The 10637-nt window shown below is 43.5% G+C and overlaps 1 protein-coding gene and 1 pseudogene across 1 annotated transcript; one reads left to right on the top strand and one right to left on the bottom strand.

Moving 5' to 3' along the window:
- Window positions 1-5830: 5830 nt before the first annotated feature.
- LOC105476044 (double homeobox protein A-like) lies at window positions 5831-6443 on the bottom strand (annotated as a pseudogene).
- A 2091-nt stretch (window positions 6444-8534) lies between these two features.
- LOC105476043 (nascent polypeptide-associated complex subunit alpha-like) lies at window positions 8535-9364 on the top strand. The gene is given in 1 exon segment (XM_011731664.3): window positions 8535-9364. A coding segment is annotated over 1 exon segment (708 nt). The 5' UTR covers window positions 8535-8559; the 3' UTR covers window positions 9268-9364.
- The last annotated feature ends 1273 nt before the right edge of the window (window positions 9365-10637 follow it).

Genomic DNA, 10637 nt, shown 5'->3' with positions numbered 1-10637 from the left:
TTGAGCCCAGGATGTCGAGGCTGCAGTGAGCTGAGATTGTGCCACTGCACTCTAGCCTAGGTGACAGAGGGAGGCCCTGTCAAAAACAAAAACAAAAAAAGGAATCTTAAAAGCTACTTTCCAGGACTGTCTGTAAATGACAGAGCCTGTTTCCAGGACTGTCTCTAACTGACAGAGCCTGTTTCACGCCTTTGTCTTCTTCCATTTTGTCCTCTTCACCTGAGGCTTCTGCTTTATTAGGGTTATGGGGCCTAAGCCCCTCTTTTGTGAGGAACATTCAGCCAACACTTTGTTGCAGGCAGGGTAGTCGACTGGCCTGAAGGTGCAGACACCACTCCAAGCTCCAGTGTCCTCTGGCCGCTGCTCCCCAGCTCAGCTCATGATCCTCATGGGCAGCCGTCTTGCAAAGAAAGGCCATGAGTAAGTAAACAAAGCATTTGCCACAGGAGTTTGGCTCAGATTTAATAGAGGACGTGTGCAGTCTTTCAGTGCTCCTCGGCCCACAAGCTTTAACCACTGTACAAACTGATTTAGAACACTAAAGCTCCACTGTTTGTTTAATGCCTTTATTGACTTAATTCCCGCCTCTTAGGCAGGTGGCCCCGGCAGGCAGCGCCGTCATTGTTCTGAGTCGGATCTCCTCAGTGACACCGCGGCCTTCCTGCTGAGAGTTCCTTTCTTTATTTCATTTTTTCTGGTCCTTAAAAAGTTGGGCAATCAAATTACAGTTACAGGTGTAGTGTTTCATTTTGAAAGAGGTGTAATTCACTCCAGTCAGTATTTGCAGCGGTCGAATTAGGTTTGTGGTGTAATACGGACTTTTCCACTTTCCCCTTGGCTAAAGCAAAGGGCTGATTTCCTGGGTGACCGTGAGGAGTGCCGTTAACTCTTCTGGTGTATTAACTCTTTCTGAACCTTGGGCCTCATTTGTCAGTGACTTTCAAGGTGCCCTCATGTATAATTAAGATATACAATAAGATACATGCAAAGCGTTTGCAAACTTCCTGCGGTGCCTTGCTCCACTATTGATTTGGCGCAAAACAAAAAATATTTTCATTGTTCATTGCAACAACAACATCATTTATTAAACATACACTGTGCAAAGTACGTTATCTAGTGAGGTTTTTCCTTAGATGCCTGCCTTGGCTCCTTTGAGCAGCACCATAAACTTTTGTGCTGGGTATTACTGCTGTCTTTTATCAGACAGGGACAGTGAGGACTGGAAAGGTGAAGTGGCCTGCCCACAGTCCCTTCGTGTCTGGAGGCGGAGCAGGAATTTGATCCCAGTGACCTGACCACTTCCACTCATCAAGGAGAAAAGGAAACCCCACAGGCTCTAAAAGGGAGTCAGAGTCACGTGAGTGGTCCGGTGAGCTATGCCTGTAGTGGCACAAGTGGGTTTGCTGGGCTCGTGCCTCTCAGAGGCCACTTGACAACTTCTCCCGATGGCACAGAGCTGTTCTTGGACAACTTCCTTAAGCTTTCTCATCAGAGGGCACAGCTCTTGTGTCACCTGATCTTGTTGCCGGTAAGGAAGTTGGGAGCAGCATATATGCACACACATTCTCTCAGACACACAGCCACACGTCCATTCACACAATGCACATTCCCATAACCACACACATGCACACTATCAGGCACACAGACATGCACATGCACACATTTAATCGGACACACACATACACTCTCAATACACTCACACATACACCCACACACCTGTCCACCCTCGGTACACTCACACATACGCCCACACACCTGTCCACCTTCAATACACTCACGCATACACCCACACACCTATCCACCGTCGGTACACTCACGCATACACCCACACACCTGTCCTCCCTCGGTACACTCACGCATACACCCACACACCTGTCCACCCTCGGTACACTCACGCATACACCCACACACCTGTCCACCCTCGGTACACTCACGCATACACCCACACACCTGTCCACCCTCGGTACACTCACGCATACACCCACACACCTGTCCACCCTCGGTACACTCACGCATACACCCACACACCTGTCTACCCTCGGTACACTCACACATACACCCACACACCTGTCCACCCTCGGTACACTCACACATACACCCACACACCTGTCCACCCTCGGTACACTCACACATACACCCACACACCTGTCTACCCTCGGTACACTCACACATACACCCACACACCTGTCCACCCTCGGTACACTCACACATAGGCCCACACACCTGTCCACCCTCAATACACTCACACATACGCCCACACAACTGTCCACGCTCGGTACACTCACACTCACACACATGCACACTCACATTCACACACACACACTCATGCATGTGTACACCTCTTGCTTTCCTGCATAGAAGCTGAGTACACTCTGGGGTGCAAGATCAGGAGACCAGCACCCAATATAATAAACTGCCAGAGGGGCGGGTGGTGTGCTGTGAGATTTTGTGACTTTCCAAGGCTTGAAATAATCTGAGAATTTACAGCAAGGACCAGGAATTGTTGTAAAGAAAATTGGTCTCTATTCTAACTTTAATTGCCCCCAGCCTTCATGAATCAGCTTTTTGGCACCAGCCCCTTAGCTCGAAGCATGCCCTTTGAGGCCTCACGCATTAGCGCTGAGACCTTGGGCAAGCAGCCTACCTTCTCTTTTCCTCCATTTCCTCATCTGTAAAATAGGGATAATAACGGTGCTTGCCTTATAGTTATGAGTATTAAACAAGCCAGTATATGCCAAGCTCGTGGACCAGGGCAGGGCACAAACTGTGAACAAACATGTTCACAATCAGTGGGGTTTTAATGGCTTGGGTTGGCCTGCCATTATGAACCAGTAACAATGTGTACTAAAGACACACATTAAGTTTGAGACTTCATAATGGAAATGCGGTCTAAGGAGAGATGTACCAAGCTTTGAGGGCTTTCTGTCCTAGTGTCTCAATCTATATAATCTTTCATTTGAAAAAGTTTCAAGACAGAACGGCGATTTTTCCTTCTGAGTCTCAGAGCCTTCTTGACTCCCTTAGGCAGTGAATCACCATCTACCTCCTGGGTCAGAGAGGGAGCATCACAGAGTGCTAGAAAGATCAGGATTGGCACTTTGCTATCTCCCAAACCCTCAGTTAAAGGAATCCTCATCTTGTGAGAATTTTGCAAAACCCAGTTGGAGAAGGAGCCATACAACAAATAAAAATCTTAATTTTGGGCTGGGCTTACCTGTAAGTAGGTAGAATCTATGCATCAACGCATTTAATCTGTGATTCAAACAGATCTCCTTGGTCGGGTGCGGTGGCTTATGCCTGTAATCCCAGCACTTTCAGAGGCCGAGGCAGGTGGATCACGAGGTCAGGAGTTTGAGACCATCCTGGCCAACATGGTGAAACCCCGTCTCTACTGAAGATACAAAAATTATCTGGGTGTGGTGCTGCGCGCCTGTAATCCCAGCTACTGGGGAGGCTGAGGCAGGAGAATCGCTTGAACCTAGGAGTCGGAGGTTGCAGTGAGCCGAGATGGCACCACTGCACTCTAGCCTGGGTGACAGAGCAAGACTCTGCCTCAAAAAAACCCAAAAAAACAAAAAAACAAAAAAACTCTCCTTTTAAAAGTTATAGAAGAAACTGAAATTATTCTAATTAAGAATAGCCAGATCTATGACACTATTTTGTTCTATTTCTTTCCTTTGATCAGGTCTGGGATGATCATTTTTCAAATCTTCCAATCATCATTATCTTAGTCACTTTTCCTGTGTGTTCATCTGCACAGGCACCCCGGCAGTGGTTGCTTTGTTAATGGCTCTGGGCCACACCTTCTCTCTCCTTTGCTCTGTGGTGGTCTACGTCTTGATTCTACATGAATGGCTCCTTTCAGAAAGTCCCACCATGATCAAACCAACTAGACATGGTTCCTCTGTTTTCCAACCCACCTCCCACCCAAGTTAGGCCAATGCTTGATCAGAAAGGCACTATTTACTCACCTTAGAATTTCAACAATTTCCTTATCAGAGCACTCATCTCATCAAAGGAGAGGCCAGAAAGATTATTTTATAATCTGTGGAAGTAAAAGTTCTTCTCTCTCCTTCATCCTCTAAGAGATAAATGGAGATTATGCAAGTGATTTTCCTTTATAATTTGCTTTTTGTTTAAAATTTCCCCCATGTTTACAAAATAATTCCTATCTATGCCTAGAGAATTATTGGAATGAGAGTCACTGAATGCTAATAATAGTTTCTTAGGGAGGTGGCATGTAGGGTGATTTTTATTTTAGATACTGGTTCCTGCTCTTTAGTTTTCTGTATTGATTGATTTAAAATTGAACATGTAAAGTTTCGTCAAAAAATAAGGCCATTTAAAACATGTTTTTTTTGGTTTGTTTTAGAAATGGGAGTCTCTTTATGTTGCCCAGGCTGGACTCGAACTGCTGGGCTCAAGTGATCCTCCCCGCTCAGCCTCCAGAGCAGCTGGGACTACAGGTGCACATGACCATGCCTGGCTTAAAAGAAAGTCATTTTAAGAAGGAATTTTTAAATGCACACACACAGCAACAATGCCATACTTTTTCAAATCATTTTGTGTGTGTGTTAGTTTCTGAACACCTCATTCAGCAGACCAGTTAACCTTACAGGCCAGGTTAACACATTTCTTCCCAAGCTCTGTTCAAGGCATGTTTTGAGATGAAAAGAAAGTTTCTATGAATATGGAGGAAATGTTCTCCTTCATTTCAGAAGGCATAGTTGAATTATATTATCAGCTCATGAAGCCTTTGTAAAATACACCTAATGGGCTTTTTTTTTTTTTTTTTTTGGTCAGACTTCTCTAAAGACAACCAAAATGGTCAGTTGGGAAAACTGTTCAGAAGTTACAGCATGTAGGCTCTTCCCAGCATCTTTAAAAAGAAAGAAACTAGCCAGGTGTAGTGGTGCTTGCCTGTATTCTCAGCTACTCGAGAGGCTGAGGCAGGAGGACCATTTGAGCTCAGGAGTTCAAGGCTGCAGTGAGGTATGATCGCTACACTGCACTCCAGCCCGGGGGACACAGCAAGAGCGCATCTTTAAAAAGTTAATAACAAATAATAAAGTAATTGAAAAGAAAGTGAGTCTTGCTATAAATAAATGCCAGTTCTCCCTTGTTGAGCATCATCAGCTACGCTTTGGATATGCATTCTTGGAGTTGATTTCAACTTTCTTTTTTCTTGTTTTGAGGAGCATGCTCAGATTTAAACTTTTAATTGAAGTGTAATATGCATGGAAAAATGCAGATCTCATAAATACACAACTCAATTAATTTTTAAACTCAACGTTCTTCTGTAACCATCACTCAGATCAAGAAACAGAATTTTATACACCTACTGTGTACCTACAAAGATTTAAAAAATAAAAAAGGGGAAAGAAAGAATCAGTATACAATATATCAGCACCCCAGAAGTGCCCCTCATATCTTCTTACAATCGCTAACCCCCTACCCTCCACCCCAAGGGTAACCACAATCTTTTTATTATTATTATTATTATTACTAAGTTTATTTTCATTGTCTCAGGTCTGCTGAACTCTGGATCCAGGCTGTGTCAATAGGGTAGTGTGGTGCCTCCTGTACCTATCTCTGCCTCCTACAGTTATTTTTATTTATTTTTGATAGTAGAGACACGGTCTTGCTATGTTTCCCAGGCTGGTTTCAAACTCCTGGGCTCAACAATCTTCCTGCCTCGGCCTCCCAGAGTGCTGGGATTGCAAGTGTGAGTCACCGCACCCGGCCAAGTCCTTTATCATCTCCCAAGAAGACTATGAGAGAGATTTGGGGCCCAAGTTGATAATATCAAATACACTGAACTTGACTGTGTTCACCATGTTCTGGCTCTAGAGAAATGAGAGCTGCTAGTGAGGGTGGTGCCATTCTGTGTATCTTCTGTACCTTGAAGTCTCTCAGAAATCTTGCCCCTGGTCTTCTTGTTCTAAGGACACAACAGGTTCCCTTTTTCTCTGGAGATGAAATCTAGATCTTCGATTTTGGAACCAAATTTGGACTCTTGACTCTGGAACACTAATTTCTTTAGCAAGTTGTTTCCTGGAATCAGTCCCAGGGTATGGGTTTTTCAAAAATGCCTTGATGAGAGGGCATAATTGAGAGGCACTGTAGGTGGTACAACACCGTCGAGCTTCTCTGCTTTGAAACTCTGCACCAGGTTGATCTTGTCCGTGGCTCTGGCTTGATTCTAAAGTCTCTGGTTCTGGTCTTTTCTAGAATCCACACCTAGCTCTTCAATTCTGAAACCAGATCTGGATTTTTGACCCTTCTGTATTGATTTATAAACCAAGTTTTTGTTTGGTAGAATAACCTGAGCAAAGTTTTTGATTGAAGGTATTGATGAGGATTTTCAATTGATCTGTGAGTTTGCTGCAACTGTACCTATAATTTGTTGCTACCATCTTGTGTAAAGAGGTGTCTTTGGTCATGCTGGAAGAGAGTCCTGGAAGCTGAACTACTGTCTGGGAGACTCATAATCTCAGCTTCTTCATTCTGCCAGTTTTGTACTTTATGTAAGTGCAGTATTGACTCTTTCTTGTTTAGCTTTTCATTCAAACTCATGCTTGTGAAATTCATCTAATTTTGCGTGTAATTATAGATAATTCATTTTCTTTTTGTATGGTATTCTACTGTGCAAATATATTACAATTCATTCTACTGTAGATGGTCATTTGGGTAATTTCAGTTTTGAGCTATTATAATCAGTTATTATAATTATAATCAGCTATTATAATATACTATGCACATCTAGTACATGACTTTTGGTAAACATTGTAAACATTTCTGTTAGGTATGTGCATAGGAGCAAAATAGGGTATGCAAATGTTTAGTTTGCTAGACACTACTCAACAGTTTTCTGAAGTGGTTGTACCAATTTACCACCAGCCATACATGAGTCCCAGTGGAATATAAATGTAGAATTTCAATTTTTATAAGAGTTGTGCTGAATGGTAACTCTGGAGCTACCCTGAGCCCCAAAGATGATGAGGCAGAGGAGTTTTTCCAAAAAGTTCAAATCACCATTACTTCTTCACGTTCATTTTCAGGTCAAAACACCCCTGTATGTCAGGTATGGTGGTGCACGCCTGTAGTCCCAGCTAGTCAGGAGGCTGAGGCAGGAGAATTGCTTGAGCCCAGGAGTTCGAGGCTGCAGTGAACTATGATCACACCACTGGACTCCAGCCCAGGTGACAAAGTGATACCCCTGTCTCTAAAAAAAATAGTGAAATAAATAATAATAATGATAATCATAATAAATCCTTGTAAAATAGACAGAGGTATGCCTTATGCCATTTTCTCCTGAAGCTGAGGAAATAAGACAAAAGAGATCAAATGTTTTTTTTTTTATTATTATTATTATACTTTAAGTTGTAGGGTACATGTGCATAACGTGCAGGTTTGTTACATATGTATACTTGTGCCATGTTGGTGTGCTGCACCCATCAACTCATCATTTACATCAGGTATAACTCCCAATGCAATCCCTCCCCCCTCCCCCCTCCCCATGATAGGCCCCAGTGTGTGATGTTCCCCTTCCTGAGTCCAAGTGATCTCATTGTTCAGTTCCCACGTATGAGAACATGCGGTGTTTGGTTTTCTGTTCTTCAAATGTTTTTTCTAAGAGCCCTACTAATCCTGTATTTCCCACTCTAGCTCCAGAGCTTTGATTTTAGGTGCATGTGCCTACCTGTGAATTTGTTACAGAAAAGGCATGCTCAGGCTGAGGCTGGCATTTCTATAACATTGCTAGTTTCAAACCACAAGTCTGAATGCCATGAACCCTCATAGCATGTGAGGGTTTATTCCGCTGAAGATTCGCCAGGTAGAAAGGGCATATTCATAAACTCTTTTGCCTGAACTTGGAGCTTTTCTGGCAGTTTTTTGTTTGTTTGTTTTTGAGACGGTCTCACTCTGTAGCCCAGGCTGGAGTGCAGTGGCATGATCTCAGCTCACTGCAACCCGGCTTCCCAGGTTCAAGTGATTCCCCTGCCTCAGCCTCCCGAGTAGCTGGGATTACAGGCATGCACCACCACGCCTGGCTAATTTTTTTGTATATTTAGTAGAGTCGAGGTTTCACCGTGGTTGTTGGCCAGGCTGGTCTCGAACTCCTGATGTCAAGTGATCTGCCCACCTCGGCCTCCCAAGGTGCTGGGATTACAGGTGCTGACAGTTTTAAATGGAAAAAGGAGCCTATCCACGTTTCCTAGCCTGGTTTCTCATGAGACTCAGCTGGGCAGCTTTTTAAGCTACAGGTTTCCCCATCCCCACTCAAGGGCAATTGAATTGAGGTCCTTGGAATTGGGACTTGGGAATCTGTATTATATGAAGTTCTCAAGTGGTTCCAATTTAACTGGAGGCCAGTAGCAAACCTTTGACTGGAATCACTGTTGCTCTCATTTTTAAAAAAAATAACCATCCAATACACTTTACCAAAATCCTGAGAACAAGCAAAGAAAATGAATTTAAAGTCAGACTTTCCCCCTTCTTTAAAATACTCTATCAAAAGACAGTATTTTGGGCGCTAGGCTTCCTTCTGCAACAGGCATGGGACTCGCTCTTGCTCGCTCTCTTTCTGCCGCCATCTTGATTCCCCATTCCCTCCACAAAATGCCCGGCGAAGCCACAGAAACCGTCCCCGGTATAGAGCAGGAGTTGCTGCAGCCCCAGGCTGAGACAGGGTCTGGAACAGAATCTGACGGTAATGAGTCAGTACCAGAGCTTGAAGAACAGGATTCCACCCAGGTAACCACACAGCAAGCCCAGCTGGCGGTAGCAGCTGAAATTAATGAAGAACCAGTCAGTAAAGCAAAACAGAGGCGGAGTGAAAAGAAGGCACGGGAAGCTGTGTTCAAACTGGGTCTTTGACAGGTGACAGGAGTTACTAGAGTCACTATCCGGAAATCTAAGAATATCTTCTCTGTCATCACAAAACCAGATGTCTACAAGAACCCTGCTTTGGATACCTGCATAGCTTTTGGGGAAGCCAAGATCAAAGATTTATCTCAGCAAGCACAACTAGCAGCTGCTGAGAAATTCAAAGTTCAAGGTGAAGCTATCTCAAACATTCAGGAAAACACACAGACTCCAACTGTACAAGAGGAGAGTGACGAGGAAGAGGTCGATGAAACAGGCGTGGAAATTAAGGACATAGAATTGGTCATGTCACAAGCAAATGTGTCTAGAGCAAAGGCAGTCCGAGCCCTGAAGAACAGTAATGATATTGTAAATGCTATTATGGAATTAACAATATAACCATCTGAAAGCAACTTTTTTCGGTGTCTCAAAGGAGTAACTGCAGCTTGGTTTGAAATTTGTACTGTTTCTATCATAAATAAAGCTGTGGCTTCCTGTTGGATGAAAAAAAAAAAAAAGACAGTATTTTGCCAAATTAAACAGAAAAGGGAGTTCAGTGGAAGATGGCTCTGATTTCAGGGTAATAATAATGGTAGGTAACAATTAAATGGCATTTAAAAAATTGCTGAATGCTTGCTGGGCACAGTGGCTCATACCTGAATCTCAGCACTTTGGGAAGCTGAGGCAGGCAGATCACCTGAGGTCATGAGTTCGAGACCACCCTGGCCTACATGGTGAAACTCTGTCTCTACTAAAAATACAAAAATTAGCTGAGTGTGGGGCTGTGCACCTACAACCCCGCTACTCAGGAGGCTGAGGCAGGAGAATCACTTGAACCTGGGAGGCGGAGGTTGCAGTGAGCTGAGATTGCACCAGTGCACTCCAGCCTGGGTGACAAAGTGAGACTCTGTCTCAAAAAAAAAAAGGTTGCTGAATGCTTTCACATATTTTATTTCACTTACTCAGGATCTCTTTAAGGTAGACATAATAATTCTCAATCTACAGAAGATGATATTGAGGGTTGGAGGTTAAATGCCTCGTCTGAGGACATATATGCATGAAATGGCATAACTAGGACACAAACCCCAGTTTCCTGATTCCAAATTTTACCTACTTCTCACTATCCCGCAGTGCTCTGGGAGTCAGGAAGCTCCCTCAAGGTCAATAGGAATTAAGTGTTTTGACAACTCTGAATAAGCGCCATGAGTCTAACTGGACTCCATTCCATTCTCCTCCCCTCCCTCTCTTTGCCCTTCTCCCTTCCTTCAATATCCTTTTAGTGTCTCCCAAGCAACAGGTTATTTGCAATGTGCTAGGGAATCAGAGATTAAAGAAAAAGTCCCTACCCTAAAAAAAATTCATAGTCTAGTGGGGAGATAGACAAATCATTGTGTGGTGATGCACTAAACATCAACCCAAATAGGTCAAAATTGGAAGGGGAAATTATGACCTGATCACCAATCCAAGTGGCCATGTAAATTTATAAGAAGCCTACATTCCTAAAGGTAAGAAGAACTTGCTTTGATGAACTCTCACTTCAAAGGAGGCTGTTTTATTTGGAAACAATTCCTCTGCCTTCAATATCCTATTAGTATATCCCTCAAAATGTGTGTTTAGATCTTTAATTCCGTAACATGTGTTTACCCTTTCATGATTAAATTCAGAAGCATGCCATCTTAGTAGTGGTTCATTTGCATACTCTTTCAGGAATGATAATGTTCAAAGAGGTATAGGGGCCTTAAAGAAGTAGGGGAGGGCTGGGCGCAGTG

The sequence above is a fragment of the Macaca nemestrina genome, chromosome 8 (genome assembly GCF_043159975.1).
Source record: "Macaca nemestrina isolate mMacNem1 chromosome 8, mMacNem.hap1, whole genome shotgun sequence".
NCBI lineage: Eukaryota > Metazoa > Chordata > Mammalia > Primates > Cercopithecidae > Macaca > Macaca nemestrina.
This window is presented reverse-complemented; position numbering and strand designations above follow the sequence as displayed.